Raw genomic sequence first — 19149 nt, forward strand, 5'->3', positions numbered from 1 at the left:
CCCTAGTGTCAGTCGCACGGAACTTTGAAATTGGTCGTGAAGCAACCGTTATATTCACAATGGTAAAATTAATGATTTTAATAAATGTAATGCATGCATGAATATATCTACACAAAACAATGACCCTCAATTCATCTCAAATAAAAATATAGTAGTATAAATATTGGTTTAATAATAATAAAATATTTTTTCTGCTATAGTTAATTATAACCAACATTTTACAGAGCGAGCGTTTACAGAAAAACATTAAAGAGTTAAAATATTGGTAATTCTAGCCTCGCGCTCCTAGTTTTTATTAGAATACATCACTTCCGGTTGGCCGGTCGCATACGGTCTAGCCGCAGAAGTTCAGATATTTCAACGAAAACAAAACCTCAAAACGGATCCGAATTTTCCGCATACGCATATGATCGGAACTCCCTGCAGCTCCCGTACGACTCTCCATTGGAAATGAATGACTTCCGGTCCGACGGCGGTCGTTTGTCGTGTGCAGTGGAAAGGCGGCTTTAGTTTTGATCTTCTGTCTATTGTCCTGGATTGCGATTTGGATTGCCCAATAAAGCTCGATTTGGATCCTCACCCAATTTTAACATTCAAAAATGTTAGTGGTAGGAAATACAAATTAATCCACACATTTTTCAGTAGACTCTAGAATGTTAGAATCACTGAGGTAACAGTGAACTGTTTCTCTTTAAGGTGACCACTGACTAGGGTAAGCACACAGTGTTTATTTATTTTTTTTAAACGGTATATATCTTCTTAAACAAGTTTAACCAGTGGTTATTTCAGAGCATTCCTTGGCTGCAAAGACATGAAAGCCGTCTTTATGTGGCTTCCTGACTGTGAGGGAAAAGTGCACACACATTCACATTCACTACCGCAAAACTAAAGACCTCCCGCTGCTATTAGGACATACAGTAAACAATCAAAGAACATCTTATAAATTCTCTTTTACTATTATCAATATCACAGTTCTGAGTCTACGCTCTTTTAAAGTCCCAATGTGGTGAAAATCCAGCTTTTAATGTTGTTTATACGTCTATGTGGTGTTTTTAATATGCTTTAAGACAAACCATGTGTAAATTTATAAGTCGACAGCATTGCTGAGTATTTTCTCCTTAAAGCTGCAGTGAACCAAAAACACGGTTTGAAATCGCTGGTGTTTCTGACGTCACAAACTACCTTGTAACCAATCAGATCAACGTGTGATCGTCAACCAGTGGATCTCTGAGCTGAGTGAGTGAGTGGAGGCGGGGCTCATTTGCATATTCAAAGAACCGCGAATACTGAGACAAGGGTGTCGGGTTACACTCAAGCGATTTTAAAGCATGAAGATGTTTTTCCATGGAAAAAACTTTTAAATATGTATTTTTGGTGATCAAAGATGACTTTTAAGGGATAGAACTATTGACTACAGGGGGACTTTAACACTGTCAATTAATTCACTGTTTATTTTTTCTTTCGTACTTGAATCCACACACTAAAGCCCTAAAGGAGTCCGTATATGCACTGCTGAAGTCGACTGCTGCTTTAATGGCAGTGGAATAAACAGGAGCATTTGCATGGCGTCATAAATCAGAGACTATAACCAACAATTGCCGTCCGTGGTAAGGAGGTTACCTGACACACTTTACTTACACACATCTTTAGAGAGCCTGACTCATTAATGAGGTTAAATAAACCTTCAGCAAAAAAATGTGAAAGTTCTCAACAGTCTCTTTGGTTTATCTTTGATTATCTGTTATCTTTGACACAGTTCAAATGTTAATATAACACTATACATGCCTGTTCACACCAAGGATACCCATAACGATAAAGATATAGTTTTAAAACCTCAGGAAATAATACTACTACTACTAATAATAATGTTCTTTTTGTCTTATAATATTAGGCTGACACCTTCAGTATTGAAATTAAAGAAGCAATGCTCATATGGTAGAACTGAAGCAAAGACTACATGCAAATGCAGAAATGCTCTTACTAATACTGAAAATAAAGATAGAATTAAGCTAAAGTAACCTCATTTAAGACAAAAACATTCATCACAAAAGAAAATTATTCTTGAAGATGAGCAATGATTATCTCATCAAGTCACTAAAGTAGGTGAACAGTGAATAATACTGTGAGTAATAGGCTGTAGTTTGCAGACGGTATGCGACTGTAATTACATTACGAATATAGAAAATTGGATCTGAGCAAGGGAAAAGAACAATAAAGGAGCGAATAATATATGAAGAGAACAAAATGGAGAGTTGGAGACTCGAGGAGTGCAGGGAAATGTCACACAAGAAATCAATCAGGGTTGAGAACCATTCAGAAATGAACTTAGAATGCCTTTTAAATCACAGTTTCATTCCTGAACTTGAACAGGTGGCAAACAGGATGCAGAAGTCCTATTCAAAAAGGCCTGTAATTCATAAGACATTCACATAACCTCCGTATGTCATTTTAATTACAAAAAAAACTTACTGGATATGATTCTTATTCAAGTCTCATAACTTGTTCTTACTCGAAAACAAGTTTAATTTTCAGGAATTTATTCACAGAACTTATTTACATAACACCTAAATACTCAGTAAAAGTGCCCCTATAGGCTCTAAATTTGTATTGGACACTCCTACAATAGGTTTGCATGCATTCAAGCTCAAAAAACACGTTCATTTCCTCATAATATCCATTGCAGCATCAGCTCTTTTCTCACAGTGTCTGAAACAGTTCATCAAGGATTCAGTCTCTCTAAACCCCGCCTTTCTGAGAGCCTTCTCTGCTCTGATTGGTCAGATGGCCCTGTATGTTGTCATATCTGAATTTCAGCTCTTGATAGGGTTGGGTATTTACACAAATTTCACAATTCGATTCACAAGCTTGCAATTCGATTCGATTTCGATTCCGATTCGATTCAATATTGATTATTTTAGATATAAGTTACAATAAATGGCTAATTTTCTCAAGGGAATCAAATCTCTTAACTAATGCTGTAAACTACGGGAGTCTAGTTGTAGCCTACTAGGCTTCATTAGCCTAATATGAAGGTAATAATTAACTGTGTTGTAGCTATACAAACACTTAAATTACACTTTTATTTATTAATTTATTTTTATAATAAGAAGATTATATGAAATATAAACATTTAAATAGTGTCTGTCATAAAAACTTTTTCAAATAAAAAAAAAAATTTCAAATATGCATTAAATATTGAAGAACATTAAGATTATAATGCATATGTAATATGGTGTATATATATATTTAGCAAAATGCTCCTCTCGAGAGTTATTTTTTCTAGCTGACTAACGAGTTTATGTGGGTTTTCTGAGGTAAATATGACGATGACATTGATTACAAGCTGTTTAACTGACGTCTTTCCACGGTTGAAATGCTGATTGAGCGAATCAATGTGACATGATACGGATTTCGATAAGTTGTACTCTATCTTTCAACACACTTTCAGATGCTTATTCATGTTTATTTCGCGCTGTAACTGGTATTATTAAGCCGGAAGAGAGATCAGCGCTGCCGCTTCTCCAGAGCGATCTCACGCCACAGCGCCAAAACGTTATTTATGTTTTTGAATTTCTAAAGAAAATGGACGTAATTTGAAAATTGAGACTTTGTTTCATATCAATAGTAACAAAGGACAAAGATTATTGTGATGTTTTGGATGCGCGCAGCCGCGATACAATGTCCCATTCATTCAAATGAAACAGGATGACTAATCGATTCTTGAGATTTAAGAATCGATATCGGTTCGTAAAAATGAGAATCGATTAATATCGAGAAATCGATATTTATTACCCAGCCCTACTTGATACACAGTAATATGAACAGTAACGATGGCGTGTGTTTTATCGTATGAATCTGATCAAAGTAGATTTGCTTTGTCAGTAGAAAACAGCGACTTCTCCACATGAACAAACGAGCCAAACTTTTCAGTCCCAGATACAACTACAATGTGTGAGGGTCAAAGTAGCCGATGAAGAACATAGACTGGCTTTCTGTCAGGACCAATATCGCCAAATATGATTGACAATTAGCATACAGTATGGATTGGGGGTATGGTTCAGTTCTGGGCGAAAACTCCCTGCGCATCCATGCAGCCTAGCATAGATACGAGCAGCAATAACGGGAACTTACGCGAAACAGAACAGAACCAACATGAATGTATTGCAGATATCATTCATCCACTTTAATGTAGGCTACAACATAATTAGAGAATTTTAGTCTGATCCAGGGGTAATCAGAAATCCAAATCCTGACTGACGAGAGGAGGAGCTAGGGAGGGAGGAGGGAATTAGCATCTGAGAAACGTGATAGCTGCTGATAATATGGAAAGCGCTTAACAGTGTAGGCGTCACATTCCTATAGGTAGACATCGTGGATCAGCTGAGAGTCACTGATGTGAGCTTGACTACCGTGACCAGCCAGAACTGACGCTACGCTTAATTTATGCAAATCTGTAACAAACCTATGTAGATTCAGCAGGAAAAGAGACACTTTGAAGGCCTTTTACACTCACAAACAGCTCTATTACACACTATATGAAAGGTAATATCCAAAAAAGCATAACGGGAACTTTAAAAGCCTCGTTTTAGTTATATAAATTAGGATGTTTCTTAGATTCATTAGTTGTTTTTAATGTGTAAACGTACAACACAGGTTGGATTCTGTCACCGTAATTGACTCTGCCTTAAAACATTTCTGAATAATTGTTGCCTATATTATCAGACAAGATTTTGTTGTTTCTAATACACCTATAGAATGTGTGTTTGGATAGTTTTAAACATTATTTTACAGAAATTGTTAAAATGCACAGGAACAAGTTGGGCATTTAATGCATAATAGTGATATCTCAGATGTGGGGTAAAGGGTAAATTGAGTTCCTCTTTGTATTTGTGCTAGAAAAATGTAGACTATCACTTTATTTTATCTTTTCACTTTTAGCCTTTATATATAATACATTATAAAAGACAAAGTACTTGCGAATGCACCTAAAATGAATATATGATATCATGAATAATTATAATCACAGATATAATACTTTTCTATTCATTGTTACACCTTTAGAAAGCATAATGCATTAAAACAAAAAGAATAACCAATTTCAGATGTAACAAGAATCTACAAATAATATAATGCATTTTATAATTATTTTTATTATAATTATTTATGAAAAGATGTCATGCATTACAAAGTATTTTATAATGAATTTTACATAAAGGCTTTAAGTAAAGTGTTGCCAATGTGACTTTTTGTTAGTAGCTTTTAACCAACTAAACCACACACTGTGATTTCCTATCCACCTTTGGTGGGAATTTTTCTTGCATCATAAAGACAATGCCAAATGGGAGACCATACACCAAAAATGGAGGAAAGCACAAAGCAATAACTCAATTGAACTGAGAGTATGTTTACACATGAGAGTACTGGCAACTCTGTGGCAAAATAAAATAAGCAATAATATATGAGTAGGTGCGGAATGCAACCAGTTCCCGTTACAGGGAACTCGAGCTGCGTCAAGACGCTGTGGGAACGCCTCTGTGTTATTGCATCATGAAGCACTTGTATAATCAGTCCAAAGGAGAGACGAGACGTCATGGGCGGGTAACGTCATCGACCAGAAAACTATAAAGCACACCTGAAAACAGACCGTACTAGCTTCTCTGCCTTCCCTGTCTATTTATTGTTGTCTGTCATTGCAAGTACAATATTTAACAGAAAGATAATAGTCACCCAGAAAAGTTTACCCTGCATCAAAGCATGAGCAAGTGGGTGGTCGAGGCTATCTCACTTGCTTATGAAGCAGCTGGTCAGCCTTCACCTTTGGCTGTCAGGCCCATTCTACCAGGAGGAGGGCTGCCTCAAAGGCTTTATTATCGGGGGTTTCACTTCATGACATCTGTGATGCGGCAGGCTGGCCCTCGCCACATACATTTGTCTTAGTGTGCGCAATGACTTCACACAGAGCAGGCATTTGCTATAATGGTGTAGTGGGTATAGTGCTCCAACCGCGTCTCAACGCAGCTCGAGTTCCCTTGACAGAGAACATCTCAGGGGCCTGAAGAGGGAACGAGACGCTGCGTCACCCTGCCATACTCCCTGCATGCCTGTGATGGACTTGCTTCGGCCTATCAGAAGCTAGGACGGTCTGTTTTCAGGTGTGCTTTATAGTTTCCTGATCGATGATGTCACACGCCTATGACATCTAACATCTCCATTGGACTGATTATACACACATGCTTCATGACGCAATCACACAGGGGCATTCCCACAGCGTCTCGACACAGCGTCTCGTTTGTCAGTTTAATTCTACATTAATGCTATATTAAAATTGCGGGATTATGTGGTTTATTTAACCCTCAAATCTGATAACACTTTTTACCCTCTGGGGTCAATTTGACCCCAGTAATTTAAACCTCCACAATATGTTTATTTTTTTTTACAAAGGTTTGTCTCAGTTAATTTATGTCTTTGTTGACTACTTAAGTAACGTTTTAAGTTGACATCCACCCACCACCCACCACCCCACCTAACCCCACCTAACCCCTTATACATCCAGAATACCCATTGCACGACTATGGACAAATTTACAAATCAACATAAAATCTTACTGATATGACCTAAAATTGGAAAAGTATAAATACATCTGGTGTTTAATTTGTTTTATAATATTTCTAAGTTAAGATTTATGTAATATATGACATTTGGAAAGAAAAACTATTTATTTTATCAAGGATAGTAACACAAGTTATGTTTGGGGTCAATCTCACAAAAAATATGTTTTCTCCTCGCCAATGGCACGGGAAACATCAAATTTCTCACAAAAATTATGTTTTCCCCTCCCAAATACACAGGAAAGAATTATTAGTTATCTTGAGAATTATGTCACATGTCATGCGAACTACTAGTAGTTCTCGCAATACTACAGATATGGTTATGTTTGGTTAGAGCCCTAAAACAGAGGGACGTTTTTTGAAAATGATATTGAATATGTAAAAATACAATGAACATTATAAATTCAAATTATAACATGTTATAATGACCTCAATATAACAACCAAAACAAATGTGTGTGAAATTTTTATATTTCTTCTGTTTTATTATACATCTAAAAGAGCCTGGGGTCAAATTGACCCCAAGGAACACAGATGTTACAAAACTTTGAAAAAATATTAGCAGGTTAATAAAATTATGTTTACAGAGTTGTCCCCATTAAATTAGGAAAAGTCGTTAAATTTGAAGCAAAAAAAATAAATAAAATTATGTTTTTACAGACGTTAAACATTGAATGGGGTCAAATTGACCCCAAGGATAATAGGAGGGTTAACTTATTGCATTTCTGTAGAATTTGGAAAAAGTGTTTTTAAGATCATCATAGAAAATTACCAATATAAGCGGCTAGTTAATATTGAGTGTTTATTTTCAGCCTTCCCATCATTTCCTTCCAGCGATTAGTCCATCTCTGCAGAGACAAATTCATTTTATTTAGCCCTGTCCCTTTTAGTACTGGGCAGATGAATAGTCATGATACATTTACAATGATTTTGCTGCCAATATAAAATTAAGTAACATTAAATGTGCTTTTAATTAGGGCATTAAGTTTGCCAAAAATAATTAGATTAGATGCTTATAGATTAAACACAGTTGTTTCATTTGACTTTCTCTTTAATCATAGTCCATCTGTTTGAATGATTCAAAACTGCTCATTTTAATTGCACATGGCTTTTTATGTCTGAAAAAGAGCAAAAACATTAATTTGGGGATATACTTATCGTCAAAGAGCTGAAATATATAAACAAATATCAAGCCTTATTGGGGTATTTTTGACAGTGTACAGAATCAGATAATAATTTTACTAATAATTTGCTGAAGTAAATAAAGCAATACACATTTAATACACAATGTTGTGGGCCAAAAGTTTTCAACATATCTGTTTTAATATGAGACTAGTTTGATGGAATCACTTTTTGACCTTGTCTGGGAAAAGTTACAATCTTTGAATTTCATTGTCATTACCGCAAGACATTTTGAATGATATGCACAAGGATATCAGAAAGTTAGTGTTTACATGGAGCAGACTCATAAATAACCTATACTGAAAATTCAGCCGCCAAGAAAAGTAGTCCTACCTCAAAATTTCAGAATGTTGCTAGAACTTGAATTTAAATTATATTCAGTGAACAAATTTATACTAAATGCTGTTGACAATAATACTAACAATATGGGCTCTTATTTTAAATGTTCAGTACTTTTCAGTAATAAATACAGTCAATAAAGGGAACAGAAGATAACTGACTGTAAATTACATGCAAGTGTCTTTATTTTAAGATTTCCCTGCATTTCTTGCTGAATATGTTTGATTTCAATTTTATGGCTTTTTAACTTTGACTCTAGATTGGGAAATGTAAATTTCTTCTAAGTTATGTAAATGTGTATCTTTTTGTAAATGCAATACATTAATTTAGTACAATTCATTAAATATTCAAATAATTGTTTACCGAAGACCTGATTTTCCTAGCAGGAAACCACCTGAGAACCACCTTTCTGTGAGTGTAATGTCAGCGCAGAACCAGCTGCTACTACAGGAAACGCATCATGCCAAACCACACTGAACGACAGCGCGCTTTGCACAGGACGCTTTCTTGCCTTCAGAAGCAGCTTGACGTAGAGCAACAGAATGGAAGAGAATGTAGATGGAAATTTCTCAAGGTTTTAAATGGTTTTAGTACATATAAAAGTATAAATTGGAGCTGTGATGCAGAAACTATTATTTTCCCCATATTCTCCGTTGTTGCGGCTCCTCTCATCCCAGTCTGTCAGTAACGTTCTGTTTGGTTCCTGTCTCTATCCCAGCAAACAAATTTAGGTTCTGGGATCGTTAGTTTTTGGTTCCCAGAACGTTCCTAGAACGTTCCTTTAAGGTTAAGGGAACGTTCCCGGAACATTCTCCTAACATTATAAAAATGGAACCTAAAAAATAACCTACATGGAACGTTCCTATAACCTTCTTGTTTGGTTCCCAAAAAAATAACCTCATGGGATCATTCGGGAACGTTAGGGGAACGTTCTGTGTTTGCTTGGATGAAGCTCCTCCTTCTGAAAAGCAAAATGTGCTCTGATTGGTCGGCTGGAGCAGTGTGTTGTGATTGGTCGAGAGCTTCGAGTGTGTTTGGGAAATGTTCCGCCCCTTACCATAACCTCCAGTTTAACACACTAATAACTAACTCAACCAGGACCCGCCCCTTTATTCTGCGTATTCATTATTATAATGAGGAATATTGTGATGTGTTCCTTCCCCAAAGAAACTCAAGACTACAAAGGAGGCGTTTCAGGAGTCGACAGAAACACTGACACTGATATAGAGAAGAACTGGAGCTTTTTCATGATCAAACAGCAACATTACACACTAAAGAAAGATCAACATGTGAAATAAAAAAGCATAGGTCCTCCTTAAATATTATGTGTAAGTGCCAAAAAAAAAAAGTGAATGAATGTCAAATAAGTTTTTAAAAGAAATTGTGCAAGTTATAATATAGTTTCAAATGATTTTCCTTTGTAAGTTCTTAAAATTACAAACAAATGTACCAGTGATTATGTCTGGCCTGTTTGAGATGTTTTCATTGCAGTCCTCAAAAAGAACCAGGGAATAATGCAAGACAGCCATATCAATCTCTGGATGTCTGGAACAAAATCATTTTTGCCAGCAGGACAATAATCCCAATCACAAGGTCGAGTTTACATTAAGAGCAAAATAACAAAAGCCAAGATAAATACGCTCAAATTCAAAGCCGAATGGGCCAAAATCACTCATGAAAGCTATGACAGAAGACTTGCAGCTGTCATTGTTCAATGATTCAGAGAAACTCGAGTCGAGACACATGTTTTCAGGATATCTGAAATGAACACTGGTTTAGAATCCCCGTTTTATCTAATATAATATCCCATTCATCATAAAACATTAAATCAAACTCCTTCTTATTGTAAATGTTCCACTATAAAGGTAAAAGTCAATTGAAATTGAAAGTGGAGCTGTGACCGATTTCTCAGGTTGACGGTTATTGTATGCTATTGATTTGTTCAAGTCTCTTATACAGTATAATTTACTATTTGTGAAGGGGAAATTGTGCATCCATAACAGTTTTACAAACGTTTACCAAACTTAATATCCAATGTATAATCACTGTAGAGTCGGAGACTTATTTAGTGAGGTACTGTATATAAAGGCCGTCTCAAACACATTTAGACAACGGTTTAGTCTAGTCAAGTACATTTGAATGATCAAGTCCTATATCAAATATCACATTTGAAATATAATATGATTCATGGTAATGTGCATTCAAACAATAAAGCAAACACAAAGCCAAATGAAAAATGCAACTTATTCAAGCACTGAACTTCAGGTATAGTACCATAGTATAGTAATGCAATAACCTGTATAACTACATATCATTGCAATGGATATACATATCTCCTAAAACAAAAACAAAAACAATTCAACTTAACATTTCAATTAGGTGAAAAATGAATTAATTTCCACCACAAGAGATCCACCACAATCAACAGGATAAGAAAAAACAGCATTTGTAAACTGGATGTTACCAAAGCAACTGCTGTGTGTTTGCTCTTTCCAATCAGAGGTACTTTGAGGAATCAATACCCCCTACAACGACCCAACAGAAGGCTTGAGTCTCGTCTCGAGAAAGCCTTTCCACTAACCTCAGGAAACTTTTATTCTTTCACTGAGCACATTTACATGCACAACCATACACTGATAACACCGATAAATCATCTAATCCAATAACCTGTCGTCCTGTTTTCCAAATCCTGGCAAAGCAAGTAAACTGCATTTACAAGTAGGGTTGGGCGATGTCTACCAAATTGGCATCAGACGATTTCTACAGTGAAACATCGGGATGGGTGGGGAATGGATAACATTCTCATTTTCCCATGGGCATCAGAACCATTGTATGTGGGTGTATAAAGATGAACTTTTTAAGACCAATGATTTAGAACCCAATCACTTTTACCATCTCTAATTCAACGGTTACATCCCTTGCCCACCAAGGCAGGAGTTACGTTATGAGAGTGACCGACAAGACGATGGCTGAAGATTTTTCAAAGCGCAATGTAAAATCGCCTATTTGGCAATATTTTGGATTTAAACACAATGCAAATAGGTAACCTACAAAGACTTAGTTGTGTTTTTCTAGGTGTTGAGCGTCCCCGAATTGACGCTAAATCTAAAGCGAAAATAAAGATAGTGTCTCATCCCCTTACGCAAAACACTCGCTCTTTCTGGATGAGCTTAATAAAGGTGGAATCGCATTTACTGTTCCTCTGCCAGTTAATTCAATAGGAATTTGCACATTTGGGAGTTTCTTCAAACAGATTTCGCTCATGTTCAAGTTGGTCAAGCAAATTTGCTGCTGGCTCCAACAGAACTGCTTGGTTTGAAAGTGTCTTCTTGTACATTGCTACTCTATTGGCAATGGACTTTTTGTGTCTAATGAGACTGCACTTTAAGGACACTTTCCTGTCACATAACCAGACACTTCAATAAGCAGAACACAGGTTAAGGTGCCATAATGCCATCAAGCTGTGTCAGTTGGTTATACATGCTTAAGCCATTTTTGACTTTCCTACAATAAAGGAAAACGTGTTCATGCAGAATAATCGGGTTAAGAACATGCATGTAAACGCACTGTCACTGCACCAACAAATCCGATTCTCAAACTCTTCACTGAATGAAAGTTCCCTCGGCTCTTCCTTCAGTCCAGTTTTCCTCCATCTGAGCCTGCTGGCGGCCGAGCGAGCGTCTGAGTAATGTGACAGCTATGGCCCTGTGAGCTCAATGTTTCCAGCCCTGCGAGCTCCAAGAACAGCTCTGTTGTCATGAACACTGGTAAAACAGTCTTCACCCTCACTAACACGTTAAAGATGGCAAACACTGCATGTCTATGGGCTGAGATGGTCATCGCAGAACTTCTTAAGTGTAGAGTGCCTTGCTCATTATTTTAAGGAATAAAAACATCTTAAACCAGTTTAAACTGGTTTGCTGCTCTTAGTTGGTCTCCCAGCCTAATCGGGCTGGTCTGTTGGCTGGTTTAAAGAGATTTGGGGCATTTTTCAACCGGTCTGACAGGGAGACGAACTGGCTAGGCAGCTAAACACTGGCTTGGCCAAAGCTAGGAGACAAGATTACGGCCTTTGTATACTTTAAGTGAAATCGAAGAATGAACTGCTGTTACATCATTTTGAACACAATCAGGCCAAAACGAAGTTCGTTTTGGGAGTTCGAAACAGCATGCCAAAGCGAACTTTCCAGAAAAGTTTGCTAAGGCTAGTAAACACCTTTGATCTGTGGCAATTACGTAACAGGTTGGTGTGAGCATAGGCTCCGCCTTCTATCACGTGGAAAGCATTTTTCGGTAACCCCACCCCCATCCACTGACGTTTCAAGCGGTTCTTACTTCTAGACCAGCAATGATTTGGTGCTACTTAAGAACCACTTTTACTGGTTCGGACGGAGCTGGTGCTTTCGAGGTGGAAAAACAAACCGATTTGAAATAGGCTCTGGCTCCGAACCAGCACCAGCTTTGCCTTGGTAGAAAAGGGGTATGACACACTTGGCAAAAGTTCTGCCTCTGGACCATTAAAGTTCATAGGGATAATTGTTGGATCTAGGTATTTAATCACATGAAAACTCTCACAACTAACAACATTTATTAGATCTCATTAAATGACAAATTAAACACAATGTACTTTTGTATACTATGTAACACGCCATGTCACGCTCTGCGTGAGTGATATTTACGACAGTAACGTTAAATTCAATTACTCCAAAATTACTGTTTGACAAAAATGGGATTCCTGCATAGTGCCCCTTTAAGCAATCTATTGTATAAAGCGCAATAAATAAACATGATTTTAGTTGCTTTGCCAGAGTAATGCCGAATTGCAGAGCTCATGCAAATCCATGTTGCTATGATCTGATACCTTTCTTGTGCTTTATTTAAAAAATGCTGTTTTCTCACTAGGCTGCATGTTTATTTTGTTATTAAACGGAAAGCACGCAGTTCGCTAACAGTATATCGCTGCTCATGTATTTCGTTCTTCGTGTAGGGTAGGGGTAAAATAGGCAAAATACTTTGCCGTGAGTATATTGGGGCCCTTAGGGTTCCACCCCCCAAAAATGAAAGTTCATCATCATTTACTCACCCTCATGTTCCTCCAATCTTGTACGACTTTTATTTTATCAGAACACAAAAGAAGATGTTTTAAAGCAGTGATCTCAAACTCAATGCTCAGTTTCTGCACAGTTTAGCTCCAACCAGCACCAACTCACACCTGTAAGGAAGTTTCCAGTAATCCTGAACATAGATATCCACAATAAAGTCTAGATATCTCGTCCACGCTGCTGGCCAATGGAGGTTGACGTCTGAACCTGGCGGCCATCTTGTCACAGGCAGCTCGCTCACTAGTAACATTGTGTTTTAATGGTGCATGTACTTTTTAAATAACCATAACTTGCTCAATTTTCTACCGATTTTCAAACGGTTTGGTTTGTTATAAACGTCAGAGATGTAGTTATGACACTGCAGACTTATGAATAATAAGTGTATAAATAAATAATCATCTAGAATTATAGCCACGTTAATAACTTTTGTAAGAAACCAAACCGTTTGTAATTCCTCAAGATTTCAAGAGTCTTTGTGTTCGTGCTAATCACTCATCTTACGTCAACTTGCCTGTGACAAGATGGCCGCCGGTGATGACGATAGAAACTAGCCTTTATTGTGGATATGATCCTGAAGACCTTGATTAGCTCAATGGATCTGGATCAGGTGTGTTTGATTAGGGTTGGAGCAAAACTGTGCAGAGCTGTGGCCCTCCAGGAACTGAGCTTGAGATCACTGTTTTAAAGAATGTTTGTGAAGCTCTCACCATCTGAGGTGTACATGGGAACCCATAAAATATATAGTGCTTTTTGTCATTTCTGGAGTTTGACAGCCCCTGGACAAACCGTTGTCGTATGAAAAAGATCAAAGCGAACATTTTTTCAAATTTCTCCTTTCAAGTTTACACAAAACAGTCATACAAATTGAGTAAGTGATGACAGATTTCCCATCTTTGGACAAGCTTTAAACCTTTAGAACAAACAAGGCAGCCTAATCGCAAACCGAAACAAATTACCTAGTTAAGATCATTAAAGCACACGCACATCATGCAACATTATCCACATCGCCAAGGGGGTGGATGGATAAAAGAGGGGGAAGAGCAGCTCAGTCTTTTTCCTGTCATCTTACTTTGGCTCAACTTCCTAAAATACACCCCTCTCCAATCCATGTTACTTCCTTTCGGTCTTTGATATTTCAAATTTCTGGGAAAGGTGACGCAAGTTTCTCCACCAAACATCTTGTTCAAAACAAATTGAGAGAATATCCACCCTCCTTTCCAGCCTCTCCTCATGCATACTTCCAAACAAATGACCTTTCCCTATCCAGATGTGTTTCACAGTTGAGTGAAGGAGACGTGAGGTTGGGGGTGGGGTACACACTTGTCCGTCTCAACTGTTTATTTCCTAGTCTCTGTGTGTTTCCTGTGCTATACAGCACGTATCTCATATCTCTTCCGCTCTCCTTAAGAGTTCCTCATCATTTCAAACTCTTGAAATGTCAAAGCCTCAGGGGGCAGGTTACCTGTCAGGAAATATAAAGACATCGGTTGCACACAATACTGGCTGAATGGACTCGAGAGGAAGTTTGCTCAACCCAAGCACAACAGTAAAATTGTGTCTACTCACTTGGTCGTTTTCTCACACGAATAGCGTACGAATATTTGGAATACAGGACATGAGCCGTATGGACCACTTTTAGTTGCCATTCATTGTAATTATAATACAAAAAGCCATACAAGGTTGGATCTACATGAGTGTGAGTAAAGGCCAGTTCACATCAAGGACATCCACCAAGTATCCACAGCACAACTATAACAATAATCACTTTCAGAGTGTTTTTTTCCAGTTGATAAAAAAGTCCCCCTGTAGTCAATCATGTTATCCCTAAAAAATACATATTAAAACTTTTTACATGTGAAAGCAATTTCTTCATGCCTTAAAATAGCTTGAATGGAACTTCGCTCTTGCTTCATTTAGCATAAGTGGACACATGAATATGCAAATTAGTCTCCGCCTCCACTCACTCGCTCAGAATACCATCAACTCTCTCAACTTTACTGTAGTAAACATGATGGCAAGTGGAAATACTGGTTTAATTCAGAATATATGTTTGAATGGAACTGATTACGAAGAATTGGAAGACTGACTCATCTACAAGTTAATGTATCAGAATAGTAATGCGTTTTATGTATCGCTCTCTACATTGTCGAACACATAGCGGTAATTGATATGATTAGCCTTTTAAATTTCTTGACTACACTCTAAAAAATGCTGGGTTGTTTTAACCCAACTTTGGGTTAAATATGGACTAATCCAGCCATTGGGTTAAATTTTTACATTACATTTTTAACCCAACATTTCGGGTTTGTCCATATTTGACCCAAAATTGGGTTAAAACGACCCAGCATTTTTTAGAGTGTACGTTATCAAACAGCTAATAATGTCATGCTAATTTGACGCATACTCAAACATACTAATTTGACGCATACTAGTGTGGAAGTTAATAGAGTTATCAGAACTGTCCCTTCTGTGTTTAGTCTATTCATTTTTACAACAAAATACAACGTAATTTCGATTGCTTGTATGTCTGGAGCATGTGAAGAATCGACAATAAAGCTGACTAATATATACAGTCACATTAGTCAGGATAAACTTAGCGGTTCTGGTGGACCTGAGAGCATGGCATAGGTCTATATAATTGCAAAACATACATAAAACAATTGTAATAAGAGCAACTGTACTGTACAATAAATTGTTGAAATGACCAATTTTGTGCAATTTCTGCACCACTAACATCACCAAGTGTAACTGCAAAAAATAACAGTTTTCAAAAAGGTCCCCATCTGCTAAGACTCAAACAGATGGTCCTGCCCCAAACTCACTGGTGTTGCTGAGCAGTTCAGGGTGTTTCGACAGTCTCACAGAGTTGCACCTTTCGGAGGACTCTAGCTACGCATGGCTTTCTTTAGTTGCACATTAAACTGGGATATAGTATTTTACCATTGCAGACTCAAAATTCACTTAAGTGCCAAATTTTTGCACTCAAAATTCTTTAAAAAAGCCTGACACATGGGGAAATGAACACGTTATGACCAAGTAAGCATGGTGACAACAATTGATCATCATCATGTCATCTCAATGCATTCTGTGTGTAGGACCATATTCTGGCAAAAACAAATGGTATTTAAATTCCTGGTTTTATATAAAGAGGTTGCTTTAAGAGGGATTCGGCGGTGAGTGTCACCTCAAAAGACCCAGGAGAAAACAGCAACCTTCTGTGTGGTTCTTTCTGATAGAGGCCCCTTAATTAACACCATTGATGAGCTCAGCGACAGACAGAACTGAACATGAAGTCTTTCAGCTCACTCAGAACGCATACATACTGCGGTAAAAGCCATTGTGAGAAAATGATGGGTTATTATCCCAGCAATTTAAACTGCACACTGCAGCCTGTGAGAAACATAGAAATAAAACAAAATTGTGAATGTTTTAGGTTTAAGAAATGAAATAAACTACTATTACTCCATTCTTAATGACAATTGACAACGTAATCAACCATGCATGTAAACAGACTTCAATCTGTCAACTTGCCTTGATACGTCCTCAATGTCAAAAATCATTTATAAAGTGTGTTATTTTCCCTTTTGTTTCACGGACAGTCTGTAGTAATTATCAGGAGCTTTATATAAAAACGAACAAGTCTGTGCTATAGCTACATCTCATTCGCAGAGCTAAGTAAACAAGAGTTGTGGATGTATTTGCACACTAAGCAGTTTACTTATTGATAGATGACTTGTTGCACACACACAATATACTGAATACTGTATGTTGACTTCAGTCCAGCATCTACAGCAGTGAATACACCTTGACAAGATAACAGTGTGATTCAGTGAAATCTAGAGATCACAAAGCTTTGATTGCTCAACGCACTTCAACTTTAGAGCTTCATTACAGAGCTTCATTGTAAAAAAAAAAAAAAACAAACAAACGAGCAAAAGACAGACTGCAAAGCTGTGAATGAGTTCACCATCCTTCCTTTTCTTTACAAACACATGTATAGTTTATTGATGGCCAGGGCCTGCTGGACTGCAGATGCACACAGCCTTCTGATTCAACACAACACCACTGAACAAACAAGCTCCTTCATTCAAGGAGGACTGGACTTCTACAAAACTCACGACAATCCAATCCTATCGCATCTCTAAATTGTCACTAAATTGTATGTTGTTTGGCGCAACACGCAAAGCTGATGTGTAAAAGTTGCATTTGTCGTGTTGTATTCTGGGCATGTGCGCTGTATGGTTCATCCACAGATTATCAATGCATCTGCACTCCTGAGCTGGTTATGTGATGCGTGCACTGCTAAGGTAAACCGTTATCTAATGCATTATAAGACCTTACACATAACCAATTTTATATTCGCCTCAGATAACAAAAAAAACTGTGCATCAACGCATTCAAAGAATGGCCGTGTTGATTTGACGGATAAATGCATGGCAACAGTTGCTGAATTGTGGGTGTTGTGTGATGATACATGTACCAAATGAAAAGCCATCCTCATCCACTCACCATCTATTGCCCTTGCAGGAAGCACCACCTCCAAACTGTGTAAAACCCCCAAAAAGAACAATCCGACCAGCAGCCTGCCAGCTGCGAGGCGCAACATTATATTTCACAGAAGAAAATCCAGAAACAAAATAGCAAATAAAATGCAAAAAGCAAGGTCCGATGATCCAGAGAAGCTGCAGTCTGATCAAGGCTGATGCGCCTCTCCAAATGCGCACACTGGCGCAAAAGGCTTCTTCTGGCACACACGATTCACGTATTCCTTGAATGCATGGCACAACCTATGGATGATATATGTCTGATACTCGGCATCACCATGGAGACAGTGCGTTCAGAGCATTCCTTTGTTCAGAATGACAGCCAGCGCTCCACTCGGTGCCAGTGACACCTCAGTCTGAATGTGAGCCCGATTCGCTCTGTTGCTGCTGGTAACACAGATTGGGCGAAATGTGTGGTCCAATCCTGAACTAGTGATGTTCGACTCCTGAACCGATTCACTTTTCCATGAGTTGCGAGTCGGACCATCAATTGGTTCAAGAAATCCGACTTGTCTGGGATTTGAGACTGCAGGGAAATATTAGCTATACTATATATTCATGATGAATACATTATAGGCCTATTTAAATGTAGCCTATAGCATATGTAGCTAGCCTATACATTCGCGTTGCCCAGATCTTTGTGTTATTTCGTGTAATTATTGCATTTAATGCAGATTAAATGTATTTCTTTCTTTATTAATGTGATTGATTGTAGCTGCTGTGATAAAATAACAGTAATACATATTAAGGTCTGACACAAAATGAGCCAATAACTGACAAGTGACATGACTCTTGAAGCTTGAGATTCATAAACATATGTTTTGCCGATATGTATTAAGCATGTACAATGTCACGGGAAGAATGGGAACACGCGAGGACGTAAAAGAACGGATGAACTGGTGAAATTAAAGAACGTGTTCGAAAGAACCGATTCGCACGAATGAGTCGGGCTTCCCAACATGAGCCTTGTGTGACGTCAGGAGGACAGCACCATCCCAGTGTTAATCGATGGAGAACCGCGGAGCTTCGTGATTGGCTGATGGGATGTCGACAACTTGTATCATCCAATCAGCAACGCATGCGTTGAGTCGACGCCGAGAAATACGACACCCACAATGCAAACTCTCTTAAAGATTTAATATTGCGAAATTGACTACTTTGAGAGTTTGAACGACGTCATTGCATTTAATGTGGAGCCATGAACGACCCATTAAGTTATGTTGAACTGGGTATAGTAGCCTATTTAGTTAAATTAGGAAGATGTTTGCAAACACAGAATCATGACTCCAGCATCCTCTTACTGTAGTCATACAGTTCATTCTCACACACAGTTCCTGCTCTGGTTAGTGATTTAGGGATTTAAATAATAACTAAC

At 37.8% G+C, this 19149-nt stretch overlaps 1 protein-coding gene across 11 annotated transcripts in view; it reads right to left on the reverse strand.

The window, feature by feature from the left end:
- lrp1aa (low density lipoprotein receptor-related protein 1Aa) overlaps nucleotides 1-18178 on the reverse strand; it is a 194953-nt gene extending 176775 nt beyond the window's left edge. For all 11 annotated transcript variants that reach the window (XM_039663238.2, XM_039663236.2, XM_089125057.1 and 8 more), the window contains exon 1: nucleotides 17740-18178. In XM_039663238.2, coding sequence (XP_039519172.2) covers nucleotides 17740-17836 — 97 coding nt within the window. In that variant the 5' untranslated portion in view covers nucleotides 17837-18178. The remainder of the gene's footprint in view (nucleotides 1-17739) is intronic.
- Nucleotides 18179-19149: the final 971 nt, after the last annotated feature.

Source organism: Pimephales promelas, chromosome 21 (assembly GCF_988280905.1).
Source record: "Pimephales promelas chromosome 21, fPimPro1.hap1.1, whole genome shotgun sequence".
Lineage (NCBI taxonomy): Eukaryota > Metazoa > Chordata > Actinopteri > Cypriniformes > Leuciscidae > Pimephales > Pimephales promelas.